We start from the raw sequence: 22,663 nt of genomic DNA on the forward strand, positions 1-22,663 counted from the left end.
TTTTCTTTACGACTTGGCGTGTTACGTTGGACCAGTGCGGTTGCATAGATCTTCTTATCGAATGGGTAAGAAACTGGCATTAACGGCTATTGGGCCTGCAGCGTTATAGACGTATTGTAAGGATATTATATGTATAGTAAGCTAAAATGTTGCTATATTCGGGCTCTTTGTTGAGACTTAATGAAAATAAATACCGACAGTCGTAATTTTATAAATTATTTTATTTCGTTTTGTTTTATTAGCAGTTTCGGTTCCTCATTGGCACCATCTTCAGGCCCCTATACACTTACCTGGATATGTCATCTAAACGTTTGTGCTGTTGTGTGGTATTATGGCTTTGGGAGGTCATTTCGACGAAATATAACAACGTTATACATGTAAGCATAAATCTGAGCTAGGAGATATTAAATATAACAAAAAGTTCCCCTGAGCTATGAAAGTATGGTGTACGTAGAACGACAAGTGAGAGTAGTCAAATTGTATTTTGCTAATTTAGGCCTTTTTCCTTTTTGAAGGTAGTTATATATTCATACAATTTAACAGACGTGACGGAAGTTTAAATCTGGAACTAGCCTTTGTAGCCTTTGAGGTTGTCTCCAGTAGTAAGGGATGAAACGTTGGGAACGGAAACATCCCTCTGAATACGACTTAATTCCTATAAAATAAACGGCGCAAATACAGCGTTTATACGAGATGATACTGTCTCTTTTCATTTCTGGGTTTGCCTTTCCATCTGGGTAAGTTGAGTGCTGTTATCCAGGCATTATCATTTATTCTGGGCATACTTTTTGTGCGAAAACGGCTACTTGACGACCACTAACGACTGTTAGCGTTAATATTTGTCGGAAAAATATCACAATAAATATTTAAAGGTATAAGCGTTTGATACAGCTGATAAGACTCGATAATAAAGTCTTAATGTATTGTGGAATGAGACGTTAGATATAAGGAAAAGCTAAAATTAATTATAATCTTCATGCAGCATCCACTAGTCACTTGGAGCCTGTAATCAATGTACCGCTAAAATTTAAATGTCTTGATAGTGCATCAACAGTTTTTAAACGATTTAGATAACACTATAGAGGCCCATGAACACTCTACAATACTTATGAAACGGTAACAAAACTGGAAACGCATGCAAGTTAAACAACAACATGCCATGTCTGATGGCCTTTGAAGTAAGTTTAACTTGAAAGGACGTCAGGCATCAAGGCAGGCTGTTGTTTAACTTGTATGGCGAGGAAGCAATAAGGGAAGTGAAGGAAAATTTGAGATCGTGAGTGAGAGCTCAAGGGAAATGGGCAACATTGTTAAGATTTTCTAGCAGTAAAGTTCTTTTGCACTGACGTAAAGAAGGGCGAGGAAATCTATTAGATGAAGTAGACGGCATACATTGCGGAGAGTCCGGGATGGCGTTAAAAATAAAACAAATAATTAGAAAATCAAAAAGCTAGGATGAATGTTACAAAGAATCGTAGAAAGGAGAGCAAAGACTCGCTCAAAGTGAAATTTCGGTAGTAGGAGATACGGAATGAGTGTCAAATCTAGGAATCAATCAAGAAGGAACAGAATTTCCGTACACTGTTACAGGCAAAGGACTTTTTCTACATCAGCACGGTCCAACTCTAATCAACTACTTGCACTGAATCTAGATATAATTTCCTGAGACTGTAGCGGAGAAACAGCACTGTATGGAAGAGAAAGAATGTCCGTGAATTAATCAGGTAAGCGACAGGAATAATTTGAAATGTGATGCTACGAATGATCTAAATTTCTTTCTCTTCCTTCTCGCTCATCTGTAGCTGAGCGAGTACTTCGTCTCTGATTTTAACGATGTTGCAGGAACGTCAACCTTTCACTCTTCAGGATGAAAATTACATGTCTCTTTATTTTTCATTTTCACGTTTTCTCCGCTGCATAATGCAAAATAATGTGAACCTAAATACTGAAGTTTAAAGAAATTGTGGAAATCTGGCAGCTGCAAGTGTCGACGGGACAATTTTGCAGCCAGTGCAGGCTCTTCCTCCGAGCGTTTCCAGCGACTGGATGTAAGACGTTTCTGTTTGTTGTTCTATTGTTTGAAGTGCGGCAGATTAGAGACAGAATTATGAAGTATTGTCTTGAAGCACGAATTTATTTGAAGAAGTAATATGTGAAGACAAACAATTACACGAAGTGTTGCCCACAAACTTCGTGACGTCGTAGTTCCTACCAAGTCTTCGTCCGAGATTGTCATACTTTTGTCTTTAGCAATAGATAAGCGTAAACGTGGGATCAGCTATGAAAGAAGCCTCATAAACTCGTCCATTCCAGACCATATAAAATGTAGTGTGTGAAAAGAATGCAAGGAAGTAGATTTATCCAGGAGAAAGAACTTCTATAGATGGTTTGTTGACAAGGATATTTGCATGTAAAAAAATTTCTTGTGACTGGTGTGGCGAGGTTTTACATTTTAAGGCACTTCTGCACAAGAAATGTACGGTATTGCGCAATAAAACACCATAAAAGCTCACCACGTAAAGCATTGCCCACCCGCTTGAAACAGCACTCTGCTGGCTTTGTTACGAATGTGCCAGTTAGTGTGTAAAATCAACGTAGTAAGTGGGATCGACGTGAAGGTCCTGATAGAATAGCTGAAATAAGCTTTTGGAAGTTCCCATGACCTCAATACGATTGAAGTTACCTGATTTATTGATCTATCAACAGCGTATCTACATGAAATAGTGTATCTCTCGCACCCCATAAACACGGCCTAAAAAAGATCTTAACCGAAAGGGGCCAGAGGCAAGTGGTACGCTTTGCCAGTAACAGTCGGCTTCAACTCGACAGGAATTGTTGCCGTCTGTGAAAGCAGGTCCATCTCAACCAGATTTCGAGGGAACACTGCGTAGCGAACTGTTTGCAAGGTGTCGAGCGCACCGACTGACTAATGAGTCATTTAACCTGCAGTGCGTGAAGGACGAAGTTCAAGTGGAATGAGCTTCTCTGATGTTTGTTTGTGCTTTGTGTACCATTACTTGTGCCTAACCGTTCAGGTAACTCTGAACAAACTGAGACGTTTATTTCAACTCTGTTTCTTTTACTTTTTAATGTTGAGTATTCTGTGGACACTGGTATCTTCCAGGATCACAAGAGCCTTGTTCGCAGGACTGACGTACACGTACCTGAGATGAGAAACACAGCGGCACTCTATCTCATTCCGACTGGCCGGCTAAATCTGGCAACCTTCACCAAGAGGAAATGTCTGGGATTATTTGGAATAGTATGTCCACTGATGACCCAAAACACTATGACCACCTGCTTAATAGCTCCTATATCCGTCTTCGGAACGAAGTACATAACTGATTCTGCGTATCAGGGATCCGACAATTTTTTTGGCAGGTTTGTGGAGGTATGTGACATTAGATGTCTACGCACAAATCATGTATTCGCGTAAATAACGGGCAGCTGATTTGCGGTAATGGCGGCCGGTAGCGAGCCAGATGGATTCGATAGAATCACGCAAATTTAATCGCCGAGACATCAACGAGAGTTCAATACAACACTCCTCAAAACACAGCAGCACATTTCTGGCTGTGAAACAAATTATACTGCTGAAACACGACATCGCCGTCGGGGAAGACATCTGGCATGAAGGGATGCCGGTGATTCGCAGCTGCCAGCGTGTCTTCGATTACTTCCCCAAGTCCCACGCGCTGCACGTCTCGATCCGCCGTTCGCCTCGATGACGGCATTTGTTTGAGACGACCATCGACCTAGTGTAGCAAAAATGTGATTCACCCGAAGAACCGAGAGGTTTCCATTGATCGACGATCGAATCCCAATGGTCCCATGCCCACTGCGTAGTTGGCGATGTCGTTGCCTCAAAATAAGAACACGTAGTGGTGGTCTGCTGAGGAAGTCCACACTCAACAATGTACGATGAACGGTGTGCTCCGGAACGCTATTGCGTGCACCAGCATTGTGCTCTTTCGGCAGAGATGCCACAGATCTCCAACTATCCTACTTTACAGAGCAGTCAAGCCTCCGAATCCCACGTTCTGTGAAGAGTAGTAGACGACCAACCATTTAGCGCCTTTGTGGTCGTTTCACTGTGCTTCTACCTCTTTCCGTAGATGCTCACGACAGTTGAACCCGAACATTCGACCAGCTTCGCCGTTTTCGAGACACTCGCTCACAGACTCTGCGTAGTAATAACCTGCCCTTTGTCAAAGTCGCTTATTTCAATGGATTTCCCCATTTGCAGCCCATATGTTCACTAGGGTGATTTCCCATCCGGGGTAAATCAATTGTGAAACGCAAAGTAGTTATAAAATTTTATTATAAAATTTTATTGTAATCAAATAGGAAACTTACAAAAACATCATTTTTCGAAATAGCCACTTGGTCCATCATTGTACAAGCGTCTTGATTCCCTCATAAAAGAAGGTTCTCGGCTGAGCTGCGAGCCAGGAATGCACCGCTTCTTTCACTGCTTCGTCCGTGGCCAATCGACGGCCCTTATTGTCTGTTGGAGTGGATCAAACAAGTGATAGAAGGGCAAGATCGGGACTGTATGGAGGATGATCCAGTACTTCAAATTTGAGTTTCTGGAACGTTTCAGCAGTGTGGGCAGCACTATGCGGACGGGATTGTCGTGCAACAACACAAAAGCACCTTTTGACAGCAATCCTCGGCGTTTCCTTCAAATTGGAGGCTTTAGCCTAGCAGTAAGCATCTCACTGTAACGTACACTGTTTATTGTTGTGCCCCTTTCCCCATAACGTTCCAGTACTGGACCTTATGCGTCGCAAAAAACCGTAAGCATCAGTTTTCCTGCGGACGGCTGGGTCTTGAACCTTCTTTTTTTTTTTTTTGCACGACGAATTTGGATATTTCCATTCCATACTCTGCCGTTTACTCTCCGGCTCGTAACTATGGGTCCATGTTTCGTCACCAGTGGTGAACCTATCTAAGAAGTTTTCCCTTTCGTTACCATAGCGATCCAAATGTTTTTTGCAGATGTCCAAGCGTGTTTGTTTATGCAACTGTGTGAATTGTTTTGGGACCAATCTTGCACAAACTTTATAAAACCCAAATGTTTTGTGGATGATTTCGAAGGCAGAGGCGTGACTAATTTGCAGATGATGTGCCACTTCGTCAATAACTAATCGTCTGTCTAAGAGAATCATTTCACGTGAACGCTCAATGGTTTCTTTATTTGTGGCGGTAAACGGTCGACCGGCTCCTTCATCGTGCATAACACTTGTGCGACCATTTCGGAATTTTTCAATCCATTTGTAGACACTCCGTTGTGGTAAAACACTGTAATTCGGCCCCTGATACGTCTTCCGAGCACAAAAAAGAATCACTGAACGTTGCTCTTCTTTAGTGCAAATAGACAGCGGAGCAGCCATGATTAACAGCACGGCAGCGATAACGAAACTAACCTAGCAGCTTGAAAATTGCAAAGATATAACAACAAATAAACAAAGTATGCGTCATCAACGTAAAACGACAGTACTACCAAAATAAACAAAATTATAACTAAATTGCGGATAATAAATGACTTACCCTCGTACATGCTTTTGTCACCGCGTCATGTGCCTGCAACGCCACCAGCCGGCATCCAACGCCGCGGTGAGCGGTGGTCGTAATGTTTTGGCTTAGCGGCGTGGCTCTATAGAGTCCAACCATCATGAGCAGCTTCAGCTAGATGTTGCACACCTGAAGAACCGTGTGGGATCTCTTCCTCGCCAAAGTAAGGCCGTACTCAAGGCAAGAGGCGGTGTTAAGACGATACTAACGTAATGTCTGCTGGATGAGACTAATTTTTTGTCTGGTGTGCTTTTCATACAGTTGATGCCATTACACTGTTATAAAATGCAGGTGAAGTGTTCAGTAAATGCAAGCGCGAACAGCTCGGTCTAATTCCTGGACTCGCATTCGGGAGAACGACGGTTCAATCCCGCGTCCGGCCATCCTGATTTAGGTTTTCCGTGATTTCCCTAAATCGCTCCAGGCAAATGCCGGGATGGTCTCTTTGAAAGGGGACAGCCGGCTTCCTTCCCCGTCCTTCCCTAATCCGATGAGACCGATGACTTCGCTGTCTGGTCTCCTCCCCCAAACAATCCAATCCAATCCAAATTAATTCCTGTCATGTCACTGTTACCTATGTTCTATAAGCGGCAGTCAAATGAAAACGAGAAAGATTAAAAAATGTAAGTAAACTGTAACTTATTCCAAAAGTAACCACCGTAGCTGTAATACATTTATCCCACCGTGAAACAAGACGATCATCCCTTCATGGTAAAATATTTGTGGTTGTTATACGGAACCTTGATTATACGCTGACGCGGACCTTTTCGTCTGAAGCATACAGAGGGCCACGAATGTCTTTCTTCAGGGCTCCAGAAACACTGAAATCGCATGGGAATAGATAGGAACTGTGTGGGAGATATGTAAGACTTTCCCAGCCAAACTTTGCAGCGTAGTCGAAACAACGTTGGCAACAAGTGGGTGGGTGTTATCCTGCAACGTAGTGATGCCGTCCGCTTGGACTTCATGGCGTGCTTCAGTTTTTGTCCACGTACCGCTGTGCGTAAATTGTGGTCCCTTGAGCCAGAAAGACAATGAGCAGCGGCCCCTTGGAGGCAAAGAGAAAGTTCATAGACTTTGCCCAGCCGGTGTGCCCGTTGTTTCGGCTATGCTGTAGGCGTTTCGCTCGAAGCCCCTACACATCTTCCATACACTACCGATCTCCCCCCCCCCTTTCCCCTGCGAAGAAAGACATTTCTGAATGTCGATTTGCAATCACAATTCCTTAGTCAACCACAAATATTTTTCCATGAAACCGGACCGTCCTGTCTCACAGTTACCACTTATGACGATTACTTTCGATATAATAGGCAGTTTTTTCCATTGGTCTCGTTTTCATTTGACTGCTCCTCATAGAGGAAAAAATTCCAGGTCATTTTAATTAGTTTATAAGTTCGCCCCTGGTAGCTGAGTGGTCAGCGTGACAGAATGTCAAGCCTAAGGACCCGGGTTCGATTCCCGGCTGGGTCAGAGATTTTCTTCGCTTAGGGACTGGGTGTTGTGTTGTCCTAATCATCAACATTTCATCCCCATCGACACCCAAGTAGCCAAAGTCGCCGGCACGGTAGCTCAGCGTGTTCGGTCAGAGAGCTGGTTGGCCTCTGTAATAAAAAACTGAGTGGAAGGGTCAACAAACGAACTTGAACGGATGTCATGTGACGTCCGCATCGACCAAACACAACGAGCAACGACGAACAAAATGAAAAAAAAAAGTGGCGTCAAATCGAAAGACTTGCACTCGGCGAACGGTCTATCCAACGGGAGGCCCTAGTCACACGACATTTACATTATATATATTAGCTTACAAATGACTGGAAAAAACCATGGATATTTTCACGCTACCGGGCACATTCCTGCACACTCCTTGAAAGTTACATCAGGAAGTTTCGATATCTGGACAGTCATTCAAAGTCTTTCGCCGGCAGCCCTATACGTTTAAGTTTCCCTAAAACATCCGCTTGCTATTGACGCACTGAAGGATTCAACAACACCTGAAACAAATGTAATTAGTCTTAATGAATTGCAGTACATGACAGATAATTTGCTCAAAACTGTGTGCGGAATACCTTAGTGCAGTGCAGTACTAGTATTAGTATTTGAAATGCATTAGAAGTACGGAAAATCCATATCTAAAATCTAGCTCCATCAATGAAAAGCGTTTTGCGGTTGCTGACCTTGTGATGCGCTGCGTATTTACCTTGACACACATTTATGATAGGCACCGAGGAAGAGCAGACAAACAGTACCGTTGGCGTTCACAGTTGCTACATTTCCACAATAATGTACTAATTTAACAAAATTTTACAGAATCTGTACTCTGCTCTAGAGTGTAATAACGAATTTTTCTGTCATCGAAACCAGCTGGGCCCGTTGTTGGAAAGCGCGACCTTCGCGAGCCACGTGGCCAGCTCAGAGCTGCTTCTGCAGAAGAGGCGGCAGCTGGCTGCGGACTTGCCCTCTGTGCACAGCAACCCAGCGGCCTCCGAGGTGGGTACTCGTACGCTCCCAAGCACGAACTCCTCAGTCCCCGTGCTGCATGCGTATCAGTTGCATCACTTTCCTTTAATGGCTTGCCACGTCCGTCTCTTATGCTCATTTGTACCTTTTAGTCTTCGCTGAAACATTACAAGAATGTTTGTCTTTCTGCCAAGAGTGGTGGTTAGAGGGACGGGGGAGGAGGGAACAGGGCGCTAATTGCTACGTCTGCAACACGGAAGGTCTTGCTGTTTAATTCTGTTAACTTCTTGTCTAAAACGGGTAGTGATCAACAAAATGTGTTAGAAAAGTTTTCACAGTAAATGTTGTTTCATTATTTCAATCAGTTTACAGTTAACTGTACCTTAAAAAATGTAGAATATCAGGTAACGAAAAAAGAAAATCAACAACAGAAAACTAAAAAGCCCAACTTACCAATATCTAATCAACTATCGTACGAATAGAACCTAAAGAAGAAGAAGAGATTTTCACTGGTGATGTGAGAGACCCAGAAAGAACTTTCTGTATTTTTACATGTTAGCAGGAACCTACTTCCAGCGTTAGTAGCGGTGACTAAATCTATTCTTTCTAGAGATACGTCTACAGCCACTGGTGTATTCCGACAAAACGGTGAAATTCCCTTACCGTTTCTCCAGTAAACTATGAGTCCAAATATCGCACACTCTTTGCTTCTACACTGGTGTGCGCAGCATAAGTACGGAAGTAACTTTCGTGCGATATGTCAGTACCAAGTAACATAGCTCGATGAAACATAGACAGTAAACATAAAGAAAGGCAACTGAAAGAAACAAGCAATGAGACGAACAGAAATGACAGTTTCCACCACACTGAGCCTTGTGGCTGTGAGCATTCCCTGTTAAAGGGTAGACACAAATTGCGCTCTGGTATCAATATTATTACGCTAATTGTTGTCGGGCGACATTGACCATGATCAGAACATTTATTAGCCCCAGCTGGTATATGAAATCACATGAGCGTTTGGAATCATTGGCCGGGAGGCCCCTTGCGGGGCAGGTCCGGCAGCCTGCGTGCCGGATGGGGATGTAATGATGATGAAGACAACACAACACTCAGTCCCTGAGCGGAGAAAATCTCCGACCCAGCCGGAAATCGAACCCGAGCCCGTATGACGGCAATCCGTCACGCTGACCACTCAGCTATCGGGGCGGACAGCTGGTATATGCCATCATAGGATCGAAATCGACGTCGTCTTTCCAGGTGTGCCAATTTTTTGCGGTGGTGTATATTGTGTTCACCAAATAAGTTTGGCACCCCGTATGAAGTGTCAGGAACAGAACCTCTCACCATAGAATTTGAGGTGGTTTGCTAACTTTGAGGCAACTAGGTACAAACAGAAATTTAAGGCAACACGGATTAAAATATTTAACGATAATTTGTTGAAAGAACTTTACAAATACTTAACTTTAGTATGATGACGAGTCCGATGCGTGGCAATGCTCTTAATTAAAAACTAATCTAGTTACTGACTAAACCAGTACTATGTCCAGTCTGGCTGTGCTGGTGGTGACATGCATACTGTGACACTGTGAAAACTCTAGGAACACACTGACTGATCACTTGACCTATGCGTTCTCTTAAATTCGTGGTGGGCGGATGAATGAATGTTCATCTGCGAACTATTTGCCTGACATGGACGGAAGCACGAATTCATATTTTTATCGCCCTCTATGGAGTCAGAAAAACTATGGTGGATGGATTGGATTGGACTATTTGAATCATATAGTTCGGTGGAAATGTGTTACGTGCGCTGATCAGTAATCTATGTCTTTATACTGACGTTGAGATTACGGGTACTGCTGAATTGTGTAGCCATCGCATTATTTCTTCTAGACGCATAGATTAAATGCTCGCTTCTTTTATAGGCAACCAGTAGAAGAGGTTATTTGTTAGTTAGTATTTATCATATCTGGAAAGTTATTGAACTATCTTAATGTTTTTATACTCTGTAACGTTCGATGTCTGTACAAATACCAGTATTCTGGAGTACTCGGTATTTGTATTTGTATAAAGGCCGATCAAAAAGTTTCCTTGCAGACACTATACAGTACAGAACTGATATGCGAGTCAGGCAAAATTTCCACGAGCATCGAGGCAATCATCCCATCGACGTACGAGGCTGAATATACCTGTTTGGTAAAACACCGTGTCCCGCTGCGTGAAGAAATCTGTAACTTGCCCGATAGGAATCGTCGACATTTCAAGGCCTTTTTTAAGGGATCGCATAGGGAGACTTCAGGATTATACAGTGGATGTTCAAGCGTCTTCTAGAGACGCTGTTCAGGACCCGATGAAAGGGCTAAAGGAAACACATTACGTGGGATGGCATGAAAAATATGGCAAATGTGTATTTTTACTTGGACGGCGCTATCCAGCAGTGGTCTGAGAATAACAAAGAGAAGTTCAATGGCTGAGACAAATTCCAGACTGAAGTGAGGAAAACGTTTCACGACAATCAGCAATAAGTTCGTTTAGCGAAAGAAAATTGAAGAACAGGATCCATCCTCATGTGGAAACGACACAGTCGTACATGCAGAATGTTTTAACCCTTACCACGATGTGAAATAAATATGATGGAAACCGACAAAAGCTCACACTTGACGAAAGAATTCGCAAAATTCAAGTACCAAGTTCTTCTGATTATGGATTCCACAACTACACAGGAATTCATAAAGTGGAACCACCGAATCGAGGAAATGTAACAGAAAAATAGTCGAACAAAACAGGTGTGAGTGACTGCCATGTGGTCCCTACGGCAGTTGTGGAAGACGTCCACAAGCTCGCCTCTCTCATACGCGAGATGGTGAGAGACGAGACAGAGCCGTGAATGGCTGCCTGAAATTTTGGGCCCAGTACAAAAGTGGTACCAGCCATGAACGTCGACCCCATATTGCAGAAGGTAATAGAGAATGTCGAAGAAGAGCTGTAGCACCAATCTTCACCAATAACCGATCACAATCACACCATGAAAAATGGACTAGGCCAACTCCGACGCATGCCACAACCGTCAAACGATACTCCATCGTCTGATCAACACAGTTACAACCATATCCTCCGCCAAGTACAGCAGTCTGCAGGAGAACAGATATTTTGAGGAAAAGAAACAACATCCGGATATTTTTTCACTGTGTCAACCATCTCAACAGTCTTATACGCGCGACTCAACTATAGAAGTTTATCGTTGACCTATGCGACGAAGCCCGTCGCCATACCCTGGACAAGGTTTCTTCCCGGCAAGCTGTACAGAGGTACCAACACCTCTTTTATCCTCCAAATTCAGGAAAACCAAGCACGGCCACCTTTCACGGAGACGAGGCCACCAGAAATGAAAATCTTCCAAGGACGACAGCCACAAAGAGGTCAGGAAATCTCATTGATGCCGTCATCAACGTCCAGTATATCCAAGCGCTAGTGGATTCAGGTGCCTCATTTCCCATAATGTCGAGTGCTTATTGTCGTCAGTTAAAGAAGGCTGTATTCCAACATATGAAAGTGATTGTGCCGAAGGTCGTAAATAAGAAATACTAAGGTCATTTCAAAAGTTCTGCAGAGGGAACTGCAGAAAACATTTGCTTTACAAAATATTTTTACAGGCCTTCAACATAACCTCCATTCTTGATTATAACAGCTTCCCAACGTTTTGGCAGATTCTGCTTTCCGGACAGGGCACGTCCATTGTTGAGCTTTCTGATTAGCCGGGTCACCTCACTGGAAGCTTCCCAAGAAGTGGTTCCTTCAATATGGGAAATAAATCAATCTTCTGGGCTCAAATCAGGATTGTATGGCGGGTGGGGAAGTATTTCCCATCCATATCTGTCGAACTGCCTCTCACTGGTAAGACAATACGCGATCTTGCATTATCGTGCAATATGAGGACTCCAGTTGCAAGAATGTAAGGCTCTCTTTGACGAATTTTCGGGTGCTGATCATTCGCAGAAACAACTTGTAGTATGCGCCTGTTATGGACGTCTCCTGGAGCACTCTATCTGTAGCTATAAGTCTGTTCATGTCGTAAGCACAGACCATCGTCAGCCTCACCTTTGAAGTTGTCAACGGAATTTCTCGAGCGTGGAGAGTCGAAACTTTTCCATTCTGACGGCTAAGACTTCAGTTCTGGCTCAAAATCTCGTATCCGGATTTCTTCAAGTGCAACAATGCTTTTCAGAAACTGTTCCCCTTCTGTCCCACAACGTTGAACCAATTCTTCCGCGATTCTTTTGCTGCCAGCTTTCTGCTCTTGACTCACGTTACGAGGAACCTATCTGGTAGCAACTTTTCTCATTTTTAACTTTTAATTTATGATTATGTAAACTGAAGTGACGAACGTTCTAACCACATATGTAATTTCCTCTCATTTTTCGTCGATTCTCTCTTAAAATGACATTAATTATAGCCTGAGACGTGTAGTCCCTTGCATTTAACGGCCTCCCACTTCTTCGGTTGTCCTCAGTGGTTACCCGACATTCACGGAAACGAGAAAATCACCAATATAATGTGCTGTGACCCACTACACTACTCCCATACACCTCTCTCAAAGCGCTGTAAGTTTCTGTTGGGTTGTTTTCACACAGGTATTCGACTTCGTTGTAGGAACGCTGGTCACTAGGTGTAATCTGACATAACTCGATTTCAGCTTCCATTTTAAAACTGGATTACTCACGACAAAGGCACGAGAACCAGCAAACACACACACGACCGTCATGCCAAAAGTTTCGCTCACAACTGACAATGAATTTCGACTTGATCACGTCCCTGTAACGGTCGCTCATTCGCAGTGTGCAGGAATTTTGAAACGACCCTTTTACGTCTAGCCAAAAGGAAAATGTATTGCAAGAATAACTACAAACGACACAATGCGGCCTTTAGAATTTTTCGTTTGAGTCGAATGCAGTCTTAAAGTTGTTCTCGGGTGAGACCTTGAAGACATTTTATGCTGTCATAGATAGTGGAAGATCAAATCTCCAGACTGACGAGGCTGCACTATCAAGCACGTATAAGAAAGACTTCGCTTGGCAGCTGTTTGCCGTTAAAGACGCCGTTATCCCGCCGTCAAGTGAGACGAGTTCCAGTCAACAGTCAAGACGTTTACGAGGAGTACAGGGCAAGTGCTGTCACCCGATTTTCCAGGAACTTCGCTTAGTGAAAGACGGGGTCAAACTAAGCGAGTACGTGTCTTGATTTATCCGTAGATACTCGGTCGTTTTTGAAAAAAACGGCAGTCAAAGTTTTCGACGTATTTTCGAGGTACTTTATGCGACTTTTACCGGGCGACATAGACGAAATCATTAGTGTTACGGCATCTTAAATTTGCGACCAGCGATCGAAACCAGATTACTGTTTTTCATTTATTTTATTTTTGTTATTTTCATTTACCTACTAAGTCCGCAGAAGTTTACTACATGAAAGCTTTTTATCAAATTAAGGCTTATAAGGACGTTGTGTAAGACAAGGCTGTAGCCTTTCGCCCCTACTCTTCAATCTGTACATCGAGGAAGCAATGATGGAAATAAAAGAAAGGTTCAGGAGTGGAATTAAAATACAAGGTGAAAGGATATCAATGATACGATTCGCTGATGACATTGCTATCCTGAGTGAAAGTGAAGAAGAATTAAATGATCTGCTGAACGGAATGAACAGTCTAATGAGTACACAGTATGGTTTGAGAGTAAATCGGAGAAAGACGAAAGTAATGAGAAGTGGTAGAAATGTGAACAGCGAGAAACTTAGCATCAGGATTGATGGTCACGAAGTCAATGAAGTTCAGGAATTCTGCTACCTAGGCAGTAAAATAACCAATGACGGACGGAGCAAGGAGGACATCAAAAGCAGACTCGCTATGGCAGAAAGGCATTTCTGGCCAAGAGAAGTCTACTAATATCAAATACCGGCCTTAATTTGAGGAAGAAATTTCTGAGGATGTACGTCTGGAGTACAGCATTGTATGGTAGTGAAACATGGACTGTGGGAAAACCGGAACAGAAGAGAATCGAAGCATTTGAGATGTGGTGCTATAGACGAATTTTGAAAATTAGGTGGACTGATAAGGTAAGGAATGAGGAGGTTCTACGCAGAATCGGAGAGGAAAGGAATATGTGGAAAACACTGATAAGGAGAAGGGACAGGATGATAGGACATCTGCTAAGACATGAGGGAATGACTTCCATGGTACTAGAGGGAGATGTAGAGGGCAAAAACTGTAGAGGAAGACAGAGATTGGAATACGTCAAGCAAATAATTGAGGACGTAGGTTGCAAGTGCTACTTCTGAGATGAAGAGGTTAGCACAGGAAAGGAATTCGTGGCGGGCCGCATCAAACCAGTCAGTGGACTGACGACAAAAAAAAAAAAAAAAGGACGTTGTATTAATTGTAAAGTTATAACTAGATTTCACGATAAGTGTCACACATGTATTATATAATAAGTGTATGTATGGCATTATAAATACTCATATTCTGAATTTCATTCTCATATCAATTCTTATATTAATTTTATATCTTATTCAAATGTTTCTTCTTCAGGGAGATTTGGTGCATTCCATTGGATGATACAAATCGTAAGAAACATTCGGAAAACAGATATTCAGAACACCAAGAGAAACGGGCGAAGAGGGTTTGCCACACTGTCGTTTCTTCGTATGAATCTCACACTGGAAAGAAATGTTGTTAACAATGGTGAATATTTTGCTTGTTGGCAATAATTTCGCAGGAAACCACGCATAACGGATTACTTTCTCGTAAATTGGAGCTTATAATTGACTACGAATCAAGGTACACTACAAGAATTTCAACTAAATCTTCAAATACACTCATGCTCATAAATTAAGGATAATTGCAGAATGTGGTGCCACACAACGTGGCACTACACAAAACTAGTTCAAAAATGGTTCAAATGGCTCTGAGCACTATGGGACTTAACATCTATGGTCATCAGTCCCCTAGAACTTAGAACTACTTAAACCTAACTAACCTAAGGACATCACACACATCCATGCCGAGGCAGGATTCGAACCTGCGACCCTATCAGTCGCGCGGTTCCGGACTGAGCGCCTAGAACCGCTAGCCCACCGCGGCTGGCACAAAACTAGTGCTAATAACATAGGCACATAGGGAACACACACGACACAGATCTGTAAGTCCACGGTATTGGTGAGAAGTTGAGAAAACCGCCCCGAAACACATGTGCTACAAAACGCCACTATTTCCTGCGCATATACCCTGACATCAATGTGGGATATGATCACCATGCACATGTACACAGGCCACACAACGGGTTGGCATACTCTGGATCAGGTGGTCGAGCAGCTGCTGGGGTATAGCCTTCCATTCTCGCAACAGTGCCTGTTGGAGCTCATGAACTGTCGTAGGGGTTTGAAGACGTGCAACCATACGTCGACCGAGAGCATCCCAGACGTGCTCGATGGGGTTTAGGTCTGGAGAACAGGAAGGCCACTCCGTTCGCCTGGTATCTTCTGTTTCAAGGTTCTCCTCCACGATGGCAGCTCGGTGGGACCGTGCTTTGTCATCCATCAGGAGGAAGGTGGGACCTACTGCACCCCTGAAAAGGCGGACATGCTGGTGGAAAATGACGTCCCAATACACCTGACCTCTTACAGTTCCTCTGTCAAAGACAGGCAGGGGTGTACGTGCACCAATCATAAACCCACCCCACACCATCAAACCACCACCTCCATACTGGTCCATTTCAGGGACATTAAGGGGTTGGTATCTGGTTCCTGGTTCACGCCAGATGAAAACCCGGCGAGAACCGCTGTTTAGATTATACCTGGACTCGTCCGTGAACATAACCTGGGACCACTGTTCCAATGAAAATGTAGTGTGTTCTTGACACCTGCCTTCAGGAGCTCTCCTGTGACCAGGGGTCAGTGGAATGCACCTTGCAGGTCTCCGGGCGAATAAATCATGTCTGTTCAGTCGTCTGTAGACTGTGTGGCTGGAGACAACTGTTCCAGTGGCTGCAGTATGGTCCCGAGCAAGCTACCTGCAGTACTCCGTGGCAGTCGGCGGGCACTGATGGTGAGATATCGGTCTTCTTGTGGTGTTGTACACTGTGGACGTCCCGTACTGTAGAGCCTGGACACGTATCCTCTCTGCTGGAATCGTTGCCATATTCTTGAGATCACACTTTGTGACACACAGAGGGCCCGTGCTACGACCTGCTGTGTTTGACCAGCCTCCTGTCGCCCTAGTATTCTACCCCTCGTAACGTCATCAATATGTGTTCTTTGAGCCGTTTTCAACACACAGTCACCATTAGCACGTCTGAAAACGTTTGCATACTTATTCGCTGCACCGCACTCCGACATGCACCAACACACCTCTGCGTATGTGAACTGCTGTCAGCGCCGTCGTGCGACGACCGCAGGTTAAATGCACCGCATGGTCATACCCCGAGGTCATTTAAACCTGCAATCCGCTCACCAGAGCGTTGTTTCACTATGTATCAGCATTACCCCTAATTTATGAGCATGAGTGTGCTTTTCTCATTTCTTTATTCAGTCATATGACATACAATTATCACACGAATAAGAACAACGTTATATAAATATGCATTAGGTAACGTTCGCGTAGCAATCTTCTACATACATAAGTATATAAACGAAAAACAAAAATAAAAGTAATAATTGGGTGTGGAACACGGTGCCCAAGATTTAGAAACAGCAACGCCAACTACTGAGCCACCATTCCATGCGGAGATATATAGCTAGATAACATTAGTATATCTATATAATAAGAATAAAGAAAGACAAAACTACATATAAAACTAACTAAATGTCAATATCTAAGTTCCTACACCATGTAAGAGCTCTATGCTCAGCTTCCGTGACGTTGCTCTAACTCTCGTGGTGTGAACGTAAGGGGCATTCATTTCTAATGTGCTTGAGTGTCTATTTCGGAGCCCCACAGTCACAAATCGGAAACTATGTAGCACGCCATCTGTAAACTGAGTCTGCGCATCGACCATGCCTAGTGCGATCTCTGTTCAATTTTACCCATAGATTATCGAGTTCTGTGTCATGGGACTTAACATCGGAGGTCATCAGTCCCCTAGAACTTAGAACTAATTAAACCTAACTGACCTAAGGACATCACACACAACCAGGCCCGAGGCAGGATTCGAACCTGCGACCGTAGCGGTCGCGCTGTTCCATACTGTAGCGCGTAAAAACCGCTCGGCCACTCTGGCCGGCGCAGGGCACCGACACTAGCAGTTATTGAATAGGTGCACATCTATTTAAAACTCAGTAAGGTGCAGAAAGGTGATAGATTATGCTTCCAGAGTAGCCCTAAAGTCGTAGATAAGCTATCCTACAGCCGAGACAGAGTGCCTTGCAATGGTTTCGGCCGTCAACAGGTTCTGACCGTTTTTATTTGGCCGACTACATTCTGTACTTTTGCTGACTAACCTGAAGGATCAGTTGGGTTGTTTAGCGAGACTGACAGACTTCAGGAGTATGACGTCATAATTACACGCAAAAATGGATGGAAACACAAGTATGGCGACTGCGTTTCAAGGCAGAAAATAGCAGCGTGTATGAAATCTCAGTCGTCACTGCATTAAATGACGTTGCTGGTGAGCAGAAGGAAGATCCAGCACTACCGAAATTCAGGGAAGACTTAAATAAGGAGGAGCTGACCAAAGTAGAATTCCAGTTGATAAACGAAGTATTATATGTTGCGTCCCATTCCGTTGCCTTCATAGTGCCTAATTTTCTGTGTCTCAGAGTGTACAACCATTAATTTAAAATTAAGTTAAAAAATTATATGTTTTCAAATATTTAATTAATTTAATTGTTTAAAGTTTTACAGTTGGCAGAAAATGATATGAAATTAATTTTCATGTCGTATAACGCAGACTTCCATGACGAATAGTGTAAAAATATGCTTTCTTTATATTTAATCCGACTAGTACGTAGTTGCGTTCGTTTCAGAATCAGTACATCGCGATGGTGGAGACGAGGCGTTCAGACATTGCACAAGAGAGGACGAAGGAGCAGGTTCACCAACCTTGTGCAGTTGCGGCCCTGACCGTGGAGGACAGCAGCGCCGCGTCCAGCAAGGTGAGCGCCTGTGGCCGCTGCAACAGACAATTCGCTACCTGTGTCTACGTCGTCAAAACCATCCTCCTGATAGACATAATATACCTCGCCTCAAGCACTATTCTCTAATTACGTAGCTATCGTGTCTGGGTGTCTACATTTTCATTTCTGAAAAAAATACGAGGTGCATGGAAAATAACTTGCGGTACTTACGGTTTTCAATACAACGTCGTAAATGAGGGGAAAAAAACATGTATAAAATGGATCTTCAAATGATTAACGTCCGTCTTTTAACAGTCAGTTACTGTTTCTGCTTCCTTTATATGTATATTTCATTTTCTCCCTGAAAGTACATGAACTGTTTACTAGAATAACACACAGCTAGCAGTTCTTCGTACTCCACTCAAAGTGGCACATCTCCAAATTTCAGTGTGCCCCCGTCCGAATGTGAAATTATATACTCCATTCTGCTCTGATTAGATAAAGTATCGCACGTGGGGTGAAAGCTCTGCACACTAATTATAGCACTGCACCCAGAGTCGATCACGATCCTCTGGTTTGGAGCACAGAGAAACGTCTAAACCCGAGGTTCAGACAATTCTGGGATGATATCGGGTGCGAATTTCGCGACCTCTGCTGTCAGGTCAGACTTGAAATACACGAATGAAGGACTATTCGGGTAGCGGAATACTTGTTGTGTACACGAGGAGGTTTTTTATGTTAGAGGAAGGCCTTTTGGGACCAGTGATGGACTGCCTGCTGAAACAGAAAATATGGCAGCTACATTATTCTCACAGAATGTTCGTCCTGGCCAGTCGGAAATAGAAAATGTTTGCATGTTAAATGGTAAATTGCAGCAGCATCCATGGTATGGTTCCAGAATTAGTATGATCGCTTATCGAAGTTTCTTGGAACCAGAAGCGAATTGCAATGAAATCCTAAATATAGACTGGAAAATATATCGCTGTTGTAGATTAGAGACGCCAGTTGCGGTGGCGTATTTATTGCAGTAAAGAATTCGATAATATCTTATGAGGTAATTACACATTCCGAATTGTGAAATAACCTGGGTGAAGTTAACCAACAACGTTGGTCCAGCAGGGTAGGTGTAATTTTTCTGTCACCAACGTGTGGGTGGCACCCAATGAAACGTTCAATATTTCAGAAAGTGATTCGTCGATCCTCTCTCACAATGATAGCAGCAGTGTTGATGTTCTCTTCCGCAAGAGCAGTAACTGGAGCACCGGGTCCACCTTCCTTTGAAATTGATTGTTTCCCCTCTCTAACCACTTTAAATCACCTTCGAGCTATGATGTAGGGAAAAACAGACTCTCAGCTGAAGATTAGTTGAAAGCAGAATTTCATAGCCGCATATTGTTCCTCGTGTGTTCCCTCCATTGCAGCGGTACGCGATACTGAACATGTCTGACCTTGCCTGCATCTCACAGGCGGGAACCAGGAGTCTCAAAAATGAAACTACTACAGCCCCTTTGTTGCACATTAAACTAACAGAATATCATAAGATTAAATTTTAGTGCCAGAAATTATCACCATAAAAATTTTGATCATTCTTCATTGAGCAGCCCTCGTATTACAGAAATTAAACTCCTTCCAAACTTCAAAAGACAGCTAATGGTCCACCGTCTATCACAATAGCTATCACTCCTTGCAGATCACTCTCATCAACCCTCCCTCTTCCACGCTTTTCCCTGCCCTTGCCTACAGAGTTCTGTATTGAAATTCTCCTCTTTCCTAGCAGTCTTTGTTACATTCTTATCAATGTTCTTCTCTGTCATTATCCCTTTCACTTCTTCTAGTAACAAACACGGCTTCAAAACTGCTAAAACAATCAGTATCAGTCATAATGATTCAATTATTTTATCATTATTAATGTTACTATTATTACTGAAAATTAATTTTTATTAATAATGCAAATTATTATTAATGAATTTATCATAGAATCATTAATATCATTCTTAATTCCTCCACAACTTTATCTTTATTCTCTATATTACCAATATTATTATTATTATTATTATTATTGGAAGTTATTATTTTTATTAATAACATAAATTATTATTATTGTAATGGTTAGGTTCTATTTTTTATATTTGTTGTTCCTGGTCAGATGTAAGAGATTACGTGAAGGCCCTAATATGATCAAGCTAAATAAGCAACAAATACACAAATAAAGCTGTAATAACATCACTGACTACAGGTGTTGTGAGGACTAGGATATTTTTGCCTATTGGGAGTATCAAGTTGCAGAGTATCTGAGTAATCAACATCAAATATTCATTTCTGAAGATGACTGTGTACTTGGAACAATTTTTCAGAATTATGTTTGAAATTCCATCAGCCCCACATGAGGTTTTGATTTTTAGAATTTTTAGAATTGTATTAATTTCAGTGTAAGATGTTGGTGCTATTTCTAGTTGCATAAAGTTTTGTGTAATTACTTTGTTAATATATACTCTTGCTTCTTCAACTGAGTCATTTGATACCACATTTGCTGTTAAGATTTGAAAGTAACTGTTAAAAGTACTTGCATCTACATCTACTTGTAGCTTGTGAAATATCAGTTACATTTTCATTTAGTTTAATTGTTATGGAATCTTGTACTGGCTGTCCTGTCTCCCATTTGATAATGTCTCGTATAGTTTCAGTCTTATTTTCTGCAATACTTATTTCTATCTGTACATGCATACTACTGTAAACTTCAATGATTTTCCTTAAAATACTACAGTAGTTTTGCAGTATGCAAGTAATGTCGGGTCCAGTCTTACTCAGGTCTTTACATAAATTCGCCTATTCCTCTTACAAGAGATTTTAATTCCCTGTGTATCCACAGCTTATTTTCTTTAAATGGATCTTCTGAATAATTTTTTAGTAAAGGGACTTTCAAATATTGACACAAATTTACTGTCGAATAAATTGAATCTGATACTAGCATCTCTTCCTACATATACCTCATCCCCTACCACCTCTTTCAACTTACTCTTAAAACATGTGCTCATTAATAATATTCACTGCTTTGTATGAACCTGCCTCAGGGTTGTAAAGAGCCATACTGCTTACTTCCATTAACTGCCCATCGTGATTAGATAGATTAGCAACTGTGTGCAAATTAATTGTTTCAACACTGTCTATAAAATGTTATCAGTCAGTAACCTAGTAGTTTGCTGCACATGAATTGGAAAACCATCCTCTAAAATTAGATTTTTCCCATCCACAGCTTTTAAGAAATCCACATTGAAATCTCTATAAACTGCTGTGTTTCTTCTTGTGTCACGTAGCTCAATAATGCATCTACATTTCTCATAAATAGCTTAAAGTTTCCTAGAGGAGATCTGTAGACTCACAAGGACATGCTTCTAGGTTCTGATAAACACAAAAACTATTTGTTTCAATGTTTTTGACTTTGTGTCCACCTTGTACATATGATACAACTCCTCCTTTTTCTATGTTAACTTTGCACGAAAATGATGCAACTCTATAACCGCTGATATTTAACTTCTCCATCCCTGTGGATACCGGGTATTTAGAGTACAGAACATCTATCACTTCAGAATTTTCCACATCTTCTAGAAACGCAATAAACTCATGTATCTTCTTTCTTTACCCTATAATATTCAGATGAAACTAATTCATTCTATTTTTCTGGAAACTGTTACAAAACTGTTGTACTGCTCTAATTTCTTTCAGTACTCTCTGTCTGTAACCTGACTGAAACCTAAAAAATGTACCCATATGATTCCAGTAGTCACAGGGGTTTTGCCTTGTGTGCTTGAGTTCCCCCTTACACTCTCTGCAAGGTGCTCAGCTAATCATTCCTTCCCTCTCCTACTCACACGTGAGCCATGATTACTGTATCCCAATCTCCCAATTGCAGCTATAATCACGGCACAGACATACTTTAAGTCAAAAGTAATTCGCTCAGCTCTTTGTTCACACAGTTAACAGCCACGTTAACCCAAGGCTGGTCATGTCGCCACAAAACCTTGACAAATTGTACAAGAGTGTGTATTGTTGCTATTTTCTCAGGTTACCTTTAATTGTATATTCTAAGTTGTTAGCCAGACTGTTTTCTGCTTCTCCTACTACAAGTACCCTATCCTCGCCATCAAAATCTCTGGACACGCCCCGTATGTTCTCTGGCACCTGGCTGAGCTTGGCTCTAGGTTTCACGATGCTTGTGACTTCCTATTCTACCACTACCTTTATCTGTAGCAACAGCCTACATCTGTCACGTGACTGCTCCCTGGTAGCAAAACTCTTTTCTATCTAAGTGACTTTTCCACCGATTTTCCTTAAAATGGTACCTATGGCTCTGCTGCACCTTATTAATCTCAAAAATTTGTTGAGGTGACAGGAGGCGTGGTGTGCTGTTTATCAACCATTTCACCACGGAAACTAGCGCCACCTGATAAATCGTCGTTACCGGTAAAAACCCGATGCGACACAAACTCCATACCTCACCTTGGCAGACACCTCCTCTGCCTGTGGTGTAATGTGG

General features: G+C 42.4%; 1 protein-coding gene across 1 annotated transcript in view; it reads left to right on the top strand.

The window, feature by feature from the left end:
* Window positions 1–22,663, top strand: part of LOC124775151 (glutamate-gated chloride channel-like) — a 176,943-nt gene that overhangs the window by 114,135 nt on the left and 40,145 nt on the right. The window contains exon 9 of the mRNA XM_047249994.1: window positions 18,040–18,168. Within this exon, the coding sequence (XP_047105950.1) occupies window positions 18,040–18,168 (129 nt within the window). The remainder of the gene's footprint in view (window positions 1–18,039; window positions 18,169–22,663) is intronic.

This window comes from Schistocerca piceifrons, chromosome 1 (assembly GCF_021461385.2).
Source record: "Schistocerca piceifrons isolate TAMUIC-IGC-003096 chromosome 1, iqSchPice1.1, whole genome shotgun sequence".
In the NCBI taxonomy this organism is placed as follows: domain Eukaryota; kingdom Metazoa; phylum Arthropoda; class Insecta; order Orthoptera; family Acrididae; genus Schistocerca; species Schistocerca piceifrons.